The sequence below is a fragment of the Cuculus canorus genome, chromosome 3, assembly GCF_017976375.1.
Source record: "Cuculus canorus isolate bCucCan1 chromosome 3, bCucCan1.pri, whole genome shotgun sequence".
Classification (NCBI taxonomy): Eukaryota; Metazoa; Chordata; class Aves; order Cuculiformes; family Cuculidae; genus Cuculus; species Cuculus canorus.
This window is the reverse complement of record NC_071403.1, coordinates 15,433,896-15,449,028: the sequence shown is the minus strand read 5'-3', so window position 1 is coordinate 15,449,028 and position 15,133 is coordinate 15,433,896. Positions and strand designations below refer to the sequence as shown.

Here is a 15,133-nt window from a genome sequence, read left to right as displayed (position 1 = left end):
TTTTCATTCTTTCTCATCTGATAATGCCTAAAAGAGAACAGTATTTGCTGTACAGTGGATCAGATTCATCCAAAAGTCCACAAAAAAAGACCAAATTTGATACTGAATTGCATGATTCAAGTACAACTTTTTTGTTATAATTAATCCAAGTATAACAAATTACGAGAAGAATTCTTTACTTCATAAGCATTCATTTAAAAGTTGATTCAATACATGGTAAATTACAACATAATTTTCTAAACAGAAATTCTACTACCTTCTGTCTGGAAGAAAATACATTTTTACATAGGGATTCCTGGGGCGTCCATCGACTCTTGGTGGCAAATCTGTTGCTTGAAGAACATTTACTATCAACTGATGACCTACTTTGTCATACCACAGTTTAACCTACAAGAAATAAGTTACCAGAAAACATTACTGAAAATGGAGAAAGAAAAAGAATTTCCAGACTGGACCACACTAACCTCAAAGTAAAAGTAACCTTTTTTTTTCCCAGGAGACAATGAGATATATTTTATTTAAAATCCCTTAATATTTAATTAAGTTAGATGGAAAGGAAGATGATTTCTACCAAAACTTTTGTATTTACCACAGCTAAATAAATGGTTTCCTGTTTATACTTATATTATGTACTCACTGCATAATCTTGCATCTGTGGGTGCATTTAAACCAGAATATGTTTTAACTCTGCACCTTAAAAGGCACATTCAGATAGAAAGCCCTCAACCTAAATTTCTGCACTCGGTGTATTGTTAAAACAATTCTCTACATCTGCTGTGATTACAGTAATGGCTTGTGAGTGTGTACAGAGGGTCTTAAAAAAATATTTGAAAGATATTATTCTTTACTAATAACAATACTTCCCAATAGACTTTGAGCACGTGGAAGGTTGATGGACCAGCGCTTCATAGATTTGCATTAACAAATCAGGAAAAAGAAAATATACTCACAGAAAGTTGCCCTGGCAGGACTTGTGGCGCATCCCGTAGAGCTCCAGGACTGGTAGGAGATATAACAGAAATAGAAGGCCTTTCCATCTTCTGAGACTCAAAAGAACTTGAACCTAAAAATACATGAGAAACACATGAACTTCTCATCCAAAATTTTGAAGCAAATTTGTGTAACTTAAGAATTGCTTTTTTCTTTGAATTGTATAAAGATTGTATTTATAACTGGACTAATACACTGAAAGATTTTAAACTTCTGTAGATAGCATAATGAGAAAGACTCCCTTCCAGTCAAAACTGTTCTATGACTCTATGCTCTCAAATCTTTGATGAAGAAACCCACATCTGTTGTATGGATTGTACTCCCCGTAGCCTCTGAAATGTTAACTCCCAAGGAACTGGCACATAGGAAGGTACACAGGACATGTGTCTGGCATGGAGTATGCTCCAGCACCTGCTGGATATCAGCAATTCTCCACCAGTGAGGCACAGCCTTCACTAATGAGATGAGCCTGCAAAAGGTGTAACAGAAGTCAGTGTCCCCATGGGATGCTGTCCCAGAGAAGGTTTCTGGTCGCATCTCAGACAAGGCTCAAATGAGAAAGGACTAAGAGCCATGGCCCTCACTCACTCCAGCTGGCACCATTCAAATGGGAGAGTTAAAAAGAAAATCCTTCGTTTGAAGCATGATACAAAATTCACCCAACCAACACATTTTTGATAAAAAAAAAAAAGAGAGAAAGAAGAACTCTGGACTTATGTGGACTTAATGGAAGTTAAATCCTGACATCATTTGTACCTTTCATAGAATCATAGAATCATAAAATAGTTTGGGTTGGAAGGAACTTTAAAGGTCATCGAGTTTTAATCCCCCTGTAGTAAGCAGGGAAGTCTTCAACTAGATAAAGTTGCTCAAAGCATCATCCAGCCTGACCTTGAATGTTTCCAGGGATGTGGCTTCTATCACCTCCCTGAGCACCCTCTTTTAGTACCTCACCACCTTCACAGTAAAAATTTTCTTCCTTATACCTAGTCCAAATCTACCCTGTTCTAGATTAAAAACATTATCCCTCACTCGTCTCAACAGGTGCTACTAAAAAGATTGTCCCCATATTTCCTGTAGACTCCCTTTAAGTACTGAAAGGCTGCAATAAGGTCTCTGCAGACACTTCTCCATGCTGAACAAGTCCAATTCTCAGCCTTTTTGGTGAGGAGTTCCAGCTCTCTGATCATTTTTAGGACCCTCCTATGGACCCAATCCAATAGGTTCATGTCTTTCTTGCACTGAACACTCCATAAGGCTGTGTCTAGAGAACAGAGTAATCCAGGAGGGGACTGGCGAGAAAGAAGTAGAGGGGCAGAATCACCTCCCTCAGCCTGCTGGCCATGCTTCTTTTAATGCAACCCTGGATGCACTTCGCGTTCTGCACTGTAAGCTCACATTGCTGGTTCATACCCAGCTTTTCATCCACCGGTATCCCCAAGTCCTTCTCCACAGGGTTGCTCTTAATTCATTCATCCCCCAGCCTGTATTGATACCAGCAGTTGCCCCAACCCAGGTGCAGGACCTTGCACTTGGCTTTCTCAGACCTCATGAGATTCACATGGGCACACTTCTCAAGCTTGTCCAGGTCACTCTCGATGGCATCCTGTCCCTCAGGAATGTCAACCACTTCAGTCAGCTTGGTGCTGTCTGCAAACTTGCTGAAGATGCACTCAATTCCACCATGTCATTGATAAAGATACTAAACAGTACTGGTCACAATATGGACCCGAGGGATCTCCATCTGGACATTGAGCTGTTGACCACTATCCTCTGATGCAACCATCCAACCAATTTCTTATCCATCAAACAGTTCAGCCATCAAATCTGTATCTTTCTAAATTAGAGAGAAGGATATGGTGGGGGATTGTGACAAAGGCCTTAGAAAAGTCCAGATAGATGACACCCATAGCTCTTCTCTTGTCTACTGATGTAGTCACTTCATCATAGAAGGACATTAGGTTGGTCAGGCAGAACTTGCTCTTGGTGAAGCCATGCTGGCTGTCTAAAATCACCTCCCTGCCCTCTATATCCCTTAGTATAGCACCTAGGAGCATCTGTTCCATGATCTTCTGAAGCACAGAGGTGAGGCTGATGAGTCGGTAGTCACCAAGGTCCACCTTTCCACCCTTTTTAAAAATGGGTGCGATGTTTCTCTTTTTCCAGTGACTTCACCTGACTGCCATGACTTTTGAAATATCATGGAGACTGGCTTGGCAGCCACATCAGCCAATTCCCTCAGGACTCTGGGATGCACCTCATCAGGTCACACAGACTTACATATGTTCAGGTTCCTCACATGGTCACAAACCTGATCTTCTCTTACAGTGGGAAGGACTTTGTTCCCACAGTCCCTGCCTTGCAGTCCACCCACTCAAGACTTGTGGGAAGAGAGGCTGTTAGAGAAGACTAAGGCAAAAATGTTGTTGAGTACCTGACTCCATTTCCTACACAACCAGGTGGTACCATTGAACTCTTCCCAGGATGCCTGTACTTGCTTCCACTGCCTGTCCATTTCCTTCTCGCCCTTTGGTTTGATCAGCAGGTCTTGACTCAGTCTTGCCAGTCTCTTGCCTCCCTGTCCTGATTTCTTGCACCTGGGGATTGAGAGCTCTTGTGCTCTATGAAAAGTATCCTTAAAGATCTGCCAGCTCTGTTCTTCTCCCTTGCCCCTGACAGCAGCTTCCCAGGTGTCCTATTGACTAACTCCTTGAAGAGCTGGAAGTTTGCCTCACTAAAATTCAGGGTACTGATTTTACTATTTACCTGACCCATATCCCTCAAGGCTATGAAGTCCACCAGTGCACGATCACTGCAGACCAGGCTGCTCCCAGTCTTGATGTCACCTATGTTGACAATCCCTTATACTCATTTTTTCTCTTATTTTAGGCAAATAAATGTCTGGTTCAGGCCACAGCATGTATACCAGCATGGTGCTAACAACATAAGCTATAGAATAAAACAATGAAGAGAACAATAAAATCCTGCTAAATTTAAAATACGTATAGCATTTAATCAAATCTGTATCATTTTGAATTTAACACATAAGACCAAAACACATTGAATTTTGTCATATAAAACCCTTAGAGACAATGCAATCTCCCAGTGTTCATCTTCCAGAAAATTCATAGGCAAAATGATTGTGCTAGGTTCAAGACAATGCTTAGTAAAAGAAACAGGGCATGTACTCACTGGATTCTAACGGAGGGTGAGAAGTTTCAGGAATCCGTGGTATATCACTAAAATGTGAAAATACATATAGTAATTAGAAACAGTAGGGATGATTTCTGCTGCAACGAATATGTTTCTAGGACTCTTTTTTTTAGAAATATAGGTCTGTTTCTGTTCTAATGGGTTAAAAGGAAAGAAAGGGGAAATAGTTAGAGACACATTTTCCACTGGCATTCATGAAAATCTTACTAACGCAAACTACTTCTTTCAGGTTAAGGAACTAGCAGACGTATCAATGTGAGCACTACAATATTAATATTGTGGATGGATTCAATGATATTTTTACAATCAGAACAATGAAGGTAGAGAGCTTTTAGGAAGAGAAAGGTGGCAAAAGGTAGTATAGCTACGGATGTTCAACTATTTTTTGGAGTAAAAAAATTCCAAAAAATAGGATATAGATTAACTCACTAGTAATTTTTATATAAACGTCTCAAGGAGGTCACAGAACGAAACTGATGAAAATGTCTTTTAAAAAGAAAAATAAAAAGCAAATAACATTAGCTATGTTAAACAAACAAAAGGGTAATGCACATCTTCAAAGCCAAAAAAATAAGTCAAACTATATTATGACCAGGTATGGATATTTTTCAACATTACACATACCCAGCACATACACTGGTATAAGCAAAAATCAAACTGGTTAAGTCCATACATCCATCAAAATTTTGCTGTCAAAAAATTTCTTCTTCCATGAAAACCTTGATTTTAAATAAATTCAGGCATTTCTTCATTCAGTGAAATACTATCTTACTGACTTGGAAGTCAATAAAACTAAGGGTCGTAGGCATATAAAAGTCACTTCAGAAAAAGAAACAGACACTTAAGTCAGAAAAGGAATGTATCAGTGCCAAATTAATTAGTTTTAAATTTGCTTTCCATGTCCTACAATAAAAACTTCCAGTGCGTGTGTTTTTAAAAAGCCTAATTCAGCTCCCAGTTAATGTCTCACATCAGCTTACATCTCATGTTACTCGAGGAGAATGTGCTTCCCTTTGCTTTGCATTTGCAGTTCAAGAGTAATGTGGTTTCCTCAAACTCATGGAAATATAACTGTATTATTTATTCTTGAAATGGCATAGTACCACTCCACAAAGACGTAAACAAGATTAATGACGTGTTGCACAGCTAAGCTGCTGTGCTAATTTCTTCCTCTTAACATTTTCTCCCTTCAGTCTTTAGGGCAATTCTCACGAGTCTGAAATACTTACCTAGCATATTCAAAGTGATTTTTCTGTTCAATACAACATGAGGTTTGCAATGTTTTCTTGTGCTAGAATATGAACACTCTCATCTGCAGTACAACACTATTTGTAATATTTCACAGTCAGGATATCTAAATAAGGGCTCGTATGTGCAAAGAGTGTTTCAACACAGAAAGCACAACCTTCTGTGTCAAGTTTCATACTTCCCGAGCAGGTGAAAAAATGGTCAAGTTGATAGTATTTTGCTCACTGAGACCCAGTGATATAAAAGTCGTCACCAAGAAAATACAAATGAAAAAAAATAATAAGAACTTTCTTAAGTCTTTACTTATCAGAGAGGAAACATAATTTTTCAATGTATTTTCCTAAACTTTCTGTAATTCTTAGGAAAACCCGACAGGAACACTGGAAGCTAGAACATAAATTTCACTTTGCGACAAAATGCATGGTTTGCAACAGAAATGATATCAGGCAGCTTTCCAACCCACCTCTCTCATCCCAAGCATATTGGAACTCATTCATGCTCAGGAAATCTCTAAAACTTTATTGTATAATGGACAGCTCATATATATATATATTTGGTTGGTTGGTTGGTTTTATAAAGTGTATGTACGTGTGTGTATTTATCTATGTCTATATATAAAATTATTTTTAGGAAATCTCTTCCCTAATATATTTGTCTTGTTTAAGTCCAGCTCCACACATAACTGCAAGATATGAAATGCAAAGAAACCAATAAATTAAGTTTGCAATACAGTACTGATCATGAAACTTGTGGCAGACCTCTGCTTTCTGCTATTGATTTCAAAATGGACTTGAAATAATTCAAAGCTATGTTTCTGTCCATATCTGAGCTGCTTACAAATCAAATAATTCACTTCAAATAAACTTTTTTTAAATAATCCAAGCACACGATAACTGGTATCATGTATTTAGTGACCTTATCAAACATATGAATGTTTTTTTTTTAAAAAAAAAAAAGTGGCATTTTAATTAAAGAGTGAAAATTCTAAAAAGAAACTAATCTAAAGCTCACTAGATAAGAAAATGAGTCTTATATAGCCTGCTCTTACTGACTGTAGGAAATATTCTAACACTATGATTTACAAAATAAGCTCTTCAGAAGAAATAGTAGAAATGTTGTTACTTACAATATTCAAAACTACAGTAGTCAAAAGAAATGATAAAAACAAAGACGATGCACAGCCACTTATTGAAAAGAAGACCAAAATTTTGCTCTGCTTTCAAAGCAATGTGAATGTTAGAAAAGTAACGTCAGACATATTCAAGAGCTGTCGACATCAAGCTTTGACTTTTTTTCTCTACTCTGAAAGGCAAAGGTTTTATATGATCTTATGTGACATTACATATGACTATCTTATATCTCATTCTTCCACACCTCAATGAATAAATAAATTAAACCAAACTATACCTCAGGCTGAGAATATTCTGTGCAGATACACAGTTTATGAAGATCACAATCTTGTAAAACACAAGAAGAGCTATAATTTCTCTGCAGTCTATAGTCAAGAGTCTGATCACTGAAGACAAACCAAACTGAAACGTGATTGTAACCCACACTTCTTTAGGTTGCTGTAGGGACAGAAGCATTGTCCTCTACACCTTAGAGAGTTCCCAGTGCTCATCCTCCTTTTTCCAAAACCATCTCTTCCCATCAGAACCTGTATACCTGCAGTGTGCACTAATTACATTACTTAAGTGACTCTCTGGAATTCAGTACCCCCCAGTTTAAGGTTGAGGTTCAACCTCTTTGCAAGGACCTAGAACACAGAAGCAGTCTCTGCACAGTAGAGCTGAATCACAACATAGAAGCAATAATTTTGGCAATATCATCTGTGGAAATCCAAGCAAAAATAGCTAGCATCTGATAAAGAAAACAAAGACAAATGAAAAAACATCTGTAGAGTTTGCCCAAGCACACAAAAGATGGTGAGTTAGTTACCGTGTCAGGCTTCTTCTCCAAAAAGCATACAGCCAGGTGATTTTCAATGCTGTCCTATGCTGACAGCCTCTCGCGTTGTATGCATATTCATAGGGAATTCTACCCCTCATATTTAGATAGCCAACCCATTACTTCTGCTTTTTATAAGTTTCTTATCTACCTTGTGTTGCAACCATTAGCATCAATTAGTTTTGATGGAGGTTTTAAAATACTATTGTGGTTATACTATTTACTGTTGTTATGGCTTCATCTGCTAACAGTGTTAGACATTTCACATTTTTCTCTAATAAACATCCTACAATTATCCATTATTATAAATCACATTTTCTGGTAGACACAGAACTCCAAATTTACAAGACTGAGCAAATTGTTTAGACATCGATTTTGTAACTGGCAGTCATCTAATTTGTGGGCTCACAGTCCTCCCATTATTCACTTAAGCCAAACTGTGTCATATCTGGGCTTTCTAAATCTAATATGCTAGGACTTTATTTAAATAGAGACCATTAAAAGTTCTGGTACATTATTTGCATTATTAATGTTGAGAGATGAAAACATTTAAATTATGCAGATGAAATATAATTTCTCAGGCCCCTGGGGAATCTATTTTCTCACAAGCATTTTAGGTGTAACGAATTACTACTTAATGCTATATCAAGCAGCTTCAATTTTGCGAAGTCAGCACCTAAAGTAGACACAAAACTTTGATATAATAGATTTGTCAGATTAAATAAAGTTCTCAGTCATGAATTTGAAACAATCGCATAGTTTGGATAAAAAGACAATGAGAAGCTGTGGTGGGGAAGTATTATGTTAATGCAAGTGAATCGTTTCCCACCATGTAACATAATTCAGATTGTTATTATTTTAACAATAAATAGACAAAAAGAAAATCATGTGCAGTAGGTTCTTTTTTTATGAAAATATCAATATTTTCTTCATTATACAATGGCTGATACTTATTGTTCCTTTAAGATGACGGACAGGTAAATCCCAATCTGATACAAAACAACATGACTGACTTATTACTGCTGGAGAAAGAAAACATCCTTAAATTTAATGTTTTATGCTCTAGTTGATTTGGGATATTTATTTGCACTGTTTTTTTCCTATGTCTAGGAAAAAAAACCTGCATGTGATATCAAAAAAAAACTTTATATTTTATTGGTACTATTATTGGGTGCACTATTTTAGTGTAAAATTCACTGCTCAGATTAAGAAAGATTCTTTGATTTTGAATGCACTTCACATTCTGTGCCTCATTTCAACAGTTGTATTTTATCTCAATTTTTCTTCAAGAAAACATCACAGGAATGAGGTCGCTCTGTACTTCATTTTTTGAAGTTATTAGATTTATCAAATTAATAAACTAAAATCATTCTATTGGCTTAATAATGAAGTTACTTTAAAGCTCAAGGATACAGGACACTGGCAAGTATGCTAATAACAGTATATCTAAAGCTCATTATTTAAAATACTAATTTAGTATTTTGCCTTTACATCAGTTACACAAAACAGTTTTCAGGTTTTCTTCAATTGAGACATGGACTTCAAGTGAGGTCCAGTATTGACATATTTGCTTTCTGCCAATTTAATCATAAAAACTAGTCTTCCAAAAATTTCCTTATGGCGTTTTATTTTTAATTATAAAGATACATGACTGAATTAGAAATTTTCAGTCAGGAATGTGTCCTAATTTATCTGAGTAAAGACTGAAAAATAAGGTTTCCACTTCCCCATAGTCTCCTCCTGGATGGTAATTTTAGCTTTTAAAAACTACTATTACTGCAGTACGCTTTCGTTTTCCATTAGAAGGTCAAACTCGTAACTGGAATAAGCAACGAACGTTAATTTTATTTAAGTCCTTTTAATAGTCATTTCCCTTAAACAGGCAGAACTAATTTGCAAAATATAGCTACACTTGCATAGTATAGACAAAAGCAAACCTCAAAAGCTAATATGAATTAAATGTAAAACAAGAATGTTTTAGTCAGAAAGAAAATAAATAGGCTTTTGTCTCTAAAACTACAAACTTGTCATATATAAGACAGATAAAAACTACAATTAGCATGAAATTTAGCAAATTCAATATGAAATAATCATGCATTCATAAAGACGAAACAGTTTACCACCTACAAGACACTGGTATTAGAAACTTATAGTGAGTGCACACACACTCTGGGAAGGTGACAAACTACAGAGAGTTTTAAATGCCTCTTTTTTTTTACCTTTAAACTAGACAAGAGTCACTTTTTATGTTCATGGCTCTGTTCTGCAAGACAAATGTGAATATACAACATATGATTCATATTCATTCCTGTAAGACTTAGCTCAAAACGGTCCCAATAGAGTCGTGTTTGTGGAAGGAGTGTAGAATATCACTAGAATAATTGTGACCAATGTAGGGCCAACTTCACTAATCTTATCAATTCAAACAGATTTTACCAGCTCTCTAAAGCTTACTTGGGAAAGCAAGAACATAAGAAACCCCAAAACTCGATTTATAATAAATAATAATTAAGATTATAAACATAGTGCATTAACTCTACTTTTTGATGAAACACATTACCTTCGTAAGCACGAAGGTATTTTTTGTTTCCACCTTTGATTTTGATGACAGTATCATTTAGTGTTAAATATAATCTTCTAGTTAAGAGTTTTGGTTTTTCCTATTTTTGTGTTCCTTAAAGAAGGTCTGTTTTAAAATCCTACTAGCACTGACTCATCAAAATCCTGCACTGCTCAATGTTTGCTGATGCTATTCTCTACTCACATCATTCTGATATAATGAAGATAAAAGCCTGAAAAACAGATTTTTCTCACACACAGGTCTACTTTATCCACCAATTTTCACTTGACACTTGGCAAATCCCTTGTTAGAACTTTGACCATGCAGAAAACAACATTAATACTCATATCTCCGCAAAGATGCAAAATTGTAAATGGCACTGAAGAAAATGGAATATACAGAAAGTCAATAATAGAAAGTTAATCATATTCCATTATTAAGAGATAAAAATAATGAACTCACAAACAGTCCCTTTAAAAGTCCCATTAGTAGAAGTAATAAATGCTTAAGAAGCAAGTTTTTAGCCTTACCCAATAGGCCTTGAAACAATAATTTCCACTTGAGGTTCTGATTTTGATTCTAAAATAATGTTGTAAACTTCTTCATTTGTAGCTCCAGGCAAGGGTTTACCATTCCATTCTAGAACTTCATCCCCTTGAATTTAAAGAGAAGTTAATCTCATTTCCATATTCTTTTAGAAAAAAATGGAGAACATTTATGAAATCTATGTAACCAATGAACATTGCTTGAAATAAATTAAAAAGCTGTGCTGAAACCAAAAAAAAAGGTTTTTGAGACACTATCAAGGCTCCTTTCTCAGAACATAGCTACACTTTGTACACACAAAACATATTAAAGAAATCACTTGTGCAAACATATTAAGTATTTTGAAAATAATATAGCATCTGTTATTGTGCTATGAAATCAAGCCTTTTTAAAAGATCCTTTTTTTAACTAGCAGCAATAAAATTTGAAATCAGGTTAAGCTTCAAAAATTAAAAATATAAATTCCTGTCATTAAGCCTTTTTAAATCATTACACTTTATTGAAATTTACACCATGCATTTCAGTTTCCTATAAAAAAAGACAGTCTTCACTGTTCGTGTCAAATGAACCACAAATAAAAGCAAAGAGTAAGCCCCCGTCTCCTGAGGGGATGTTAGGAGGGACAGAAAGGAAAACATGATGTTGAAATCATTCAGATAACTCTCTTTTTTCAGCTTTCCACTTGTGGAATTGAAATTGCATTGTACTTTTGCTTTATTACAGAAAGATAACAATCTTGAAGTATAGTTTCTAAAGAAAGATCAGTATATACAGTGAAGCTACAGGAACCACAGGGTAAGTTTACGCTCTCATACTCCATCACAGTCCAAACTCTGCATCCACTGTCTGGTGCCACAAACAACTTTATTGACAATGATTTTATCTTTCTTTATTGACAATAATTTCTTGTTAATCAGATTCAGTCAGGACCAACCCTTCTGCTGCTGGCTTCCCTTTCTGAGGAGATCTAAGCAAAATGATCAAACTTGTGCTTGTTAATAAGCCAAGGGAAATTATCCTAACTGAAATTCTATCTACTAAAACACATATCTTCAATTTCTCTTGATGTTCTGTGACTGTCAGTCTTTTTTCCCAAATGGCATATATTTTGGTATTTTGAGAAAGGACTCCAGAGTACTCTATTGGCTTTCAAAGCATTTTGGCATTCTTTAATACATAAGGGCTTGCTAATGACAGACTTAGTAAATGCTTGCTGACATAAGTTTCATTTTCTACCTTGATGTTTAGCTGAAATGGTTTTAAATATTTCATATATTTATTACATAACCTTATGTCAGAGGGGACTAGAATTAGATACTGCCTAGAAACTTCATTTATACAACTCAGTGAAAATACCTTCAGTATCCTCTGTAATTCTGATTTTATTTTAAAGTTGATAACTTACAAACTAACACGCTGGTTTTCCCTAAAATAAAATCTGATTTCTTTAGAGACAGTTGGCCTAATTTAAAAAAGCATCCCAGACGTTAAAAAGAACAAGATGTGGTCAGCTTTGGAATAGTTATAACTTAACAACAAAATGTCAGGAACATATGCTAAATCTATAACACTAACAATGACTTTTTAAACTTAATCTACACAGCAATGAATCTATCACATTTTGAAGAGGACAAAATAGGTGTAATCTGGTTGAGAATCCTGAAGAGGAACATGTGAAGTGTCTGAACTGCTATTGTAGAAGACTTAAGCATCTTTTTGAGTGACTAAGAGATCAAACGACTAAAAAACAAATTGCCAAGATGATTAAACATAAGTTCATCATAGTCAGAATGCTAAATTAATAGAAGCGGCTCTAATTATTCTTACTGAAAACTAAATCCAAATAGAGATTTGAGTGAAAAGGCACTTCTGTTGGTTCTACTGAAATCACCACCATCCACCTTTCAGTGAGCTTGTCCAGTTCTTGACCTTTTTGACCAGTCAATTCCTTTTACATTGTCTTTTTCATCTAAGATGGTGTCTATAAGACTTACATTCTGATTTCTGCTTTCATTAACAGAAATGGAAACAGGAAAACATCATTCAGATACTCAAAACCTGGACATATGCAAAGCCCAACTAGACATGGTGCTCTAGCTGTCCCTAGCTGTCCCTGCTTAAGCAGTACGGTTGGACAAGAGATTTCAAGAGGTCCCCATCCACCTCCACCACTCTATGATTCTGTGATACACTCCTACAAAGTCTTAAGTCCTACTCAAGTACCTCACAGTTGCAAGTCAGTCAGGGAAGGAGCTGTCAGACACCTTAAACTGTAGATAATTAGGATAATCAAGATAGCTGCATGAAGCTGGCGGGCAGAATCTACAGGATACCTGCACTCTTATGGAACCACTTCTGCTGGTGAGGCAGAATATCCCAGGATATCTAAGATGCATCTAGAAAGGAATATTAATGTATTTGCATTCTATTCCCACTTACTGATGCATGTTCAACAGGCATAGAAAGTTTTCTGACTTATGCTGTAAATCTCTGAAATTCAGATTGGGAGATAACTCCAGGGGTCAGCCCCTGCTCAAAGTAGGCCAGCTTCAAAGGACAGACCTGCTTCCTCAGAAATTTGACCAGATGTGATATCAGTATCTTAAAGGAAATATATGCAATGTCTCCTCTGGACAACCTGTTCTAAGCCTTAATTATCCTCTCTAGATACAAAGTGAAAAAAAAGTCACGAATGGCATTTCCCACTTTCCAGCTTATGCCCAGTGCTTCTTGTCTGATCACTGTGCACCTCTGAGAAGTCTGGCTCTGGGTTATCTACAGCTTCCTATTAACCAGGTGAAATCAAGAATTCTCCCATAGTCTCTTCTTTGCCAGTGTGAACAAACCCAGTTGTCTCAGCTTCTTGCACACCATATGCTCCAGATCCCGAACCAACTTTCTGTCCCACTGCTCAACCTGGTCCAGTTTGTCAGTATCCCTCTTGTACTAGAGGAACCAAAAGTGGACGCAGTACTCCAAATATAGTCTGATAAACACTGAATAGAGAGTCACAACCACCTCCCTCAGCTAATACAGCCCAGTACATGACTGATGTTTGCTGCAGGGGCACTTTGCTGACTCATGTTCAACTTACTGTCCTCAAGCACCTCCTGATGCTTTTGCGCCATCACTTTCTATTTCGTAGGCTCTTAAGCACTCACTGTTGCACTGAGTTATTCTCTTCCGGAGGCAAGACTTCATACTTGCCTTTGTCAAAATTTAAGAGGTTTGTACAATTACTCCGTGATTTACAAATTTAGCCAAGTTTGGGAGGTTTTTCATAAAGATGAAAAAACACGTTTTCCTAACAGCAAGGATTCATGTATGCCTTCTGAGTTTTAGTCACGAATAATAGGATGAATAGATTTTCATTCATTGAAAATATGCACAAAACAATGTGCTTTTTTCTGTGAAACTATTTTGGCTCTAAAAATACTTCTAGAGATTAAAAATAGCTGTGATTAGAAAAATCAATTTAGACTAGGCATTAGAAATGTAACATTTTAGCCTAGATAATTCAAGATTAATGGAAAGAAACTTATTTTCCGTTATTATAATCTGCAATTAAAATCTATAAACAACTATAATGATTAGTTATAGACCAACTACATAGACTTGATAAAAAAACTAAATTAATAAATGCCAAAATGAAGTAGAGTATTTTCAGAGCCCCATCATCTTTTCTACTTCTCTATTGCTGTTTGCTTCTGGCAATTGTCCTAAATTCACACAAGTTTTCATCAGAGCTTCTGGATTCCTAAGAAGGCATTGCATACACTTTGGTTTGCTATGAAACCACTTGGGAAGTGGCTGCTTAGAACGATGGTAAAAATATAAGGCACTGAGAAGTCATTTTGAAAATGAACTGCCGTGCATAGTGCTCTCTTCATTTAGAAGCTTCAAAAGTGACAGCAGCACAGCTACTCAATTGTAAGTGCAGTATATACATCTTATATAAATGAAATATTTTAAGATAGTTATCTTGGGTTGTTTTCCATTTTTCTTTCAAAGCTACAAATGAGTCTGTTGTGTACAAAGTGCATCATCCTCCAGCTGACACTATAGTGCAAGTAAAATAACATCGTGAGTTCTGTTTGCCACAAGAAAACTGTTTTTAAAAATGTCCACCTTGCTCCTAGTGAGGGTAGCAAGCAGACCCTGAGCCAGCAAGCAAAAATTTACCAGCGACAGCAGCACTGATCAGGTGTGTCTTGTATTTTGTTCACGCAGTCAAGCAATTGGAGTTAATAATAAATTAGAAATATAGTAGGAAACAGTAGCATTCTATAATAACAATACAGTATTTTCATGTATTTAAGAACTATTAGCATATCACATGACCAATGTTAATATAAATTAAGAGCTGCATTACAAAAAGTCATAATTAGAAAACAATATATTTTCTATGCAGCTGATTGATTTACCTGCTCTGAGATGCCCCACCACATCAGCCAAGCTACCTTTCTTCACTTTGGTAATGAAGGCACCGAGTCGTCCTAATTCTGTCATTTTTCCTCCAACAACCTGGTTAATCACAAATTTGTGAGTTTCCAAGTCCCCAATCAGACATCATCATATCAAGTAAAAATATATAGATAGATTAGTTTTCACATTAATTTTAAAATTAAA

General features: G+C 36.0%; 1 protein-coding gene across 50 annotated transcripts in view; it reads right to left on the bottom strand.

Moving 5' to 3' along the window:
• The window catches only part of RIMS1 (regulating synaptic membrane exocytosis 1), a 327,910-nt gene that overhangs the window by 137,516 nt on the left and 175,261 nt on the right, over positions 1-15,133 (bottom strand). For 32 of the 50 annotated variants that reach the window (XM_054061002.1, XM_054060978.1, XM_054060958.1 and 29 more), the window contains 6 exons: positions 14,929-15,028; positions 10,489-10,612; positions 4,633-4,689; positions 4,183-4,229; positions 951-1,063; positions 257-387 (listed from right to left, as the gene is read on the bottom strand). In XM_054061002.1, the coding sequence (XP_053916977.1) occupies positions 257-387; positions 951-1,063; positions 4,183-4,229; positions 4,633-4,689; positions 10,489-10,612; positions 14,929-15,028 (572 nt within the window). The remainder of the gene's footprint in view (positions 1-256; positions 388-950; positions 1,064-4,182; positions 4,230-4,632; positions 4,690-10,488; positions 10,613-14,928; positions 15,029-15,133) is intronic. The other 18 variants (XM_054060960.1, XM_054060963.1, XM_054061006.1 and 15 more) reach the window with 1 other exon arrangement.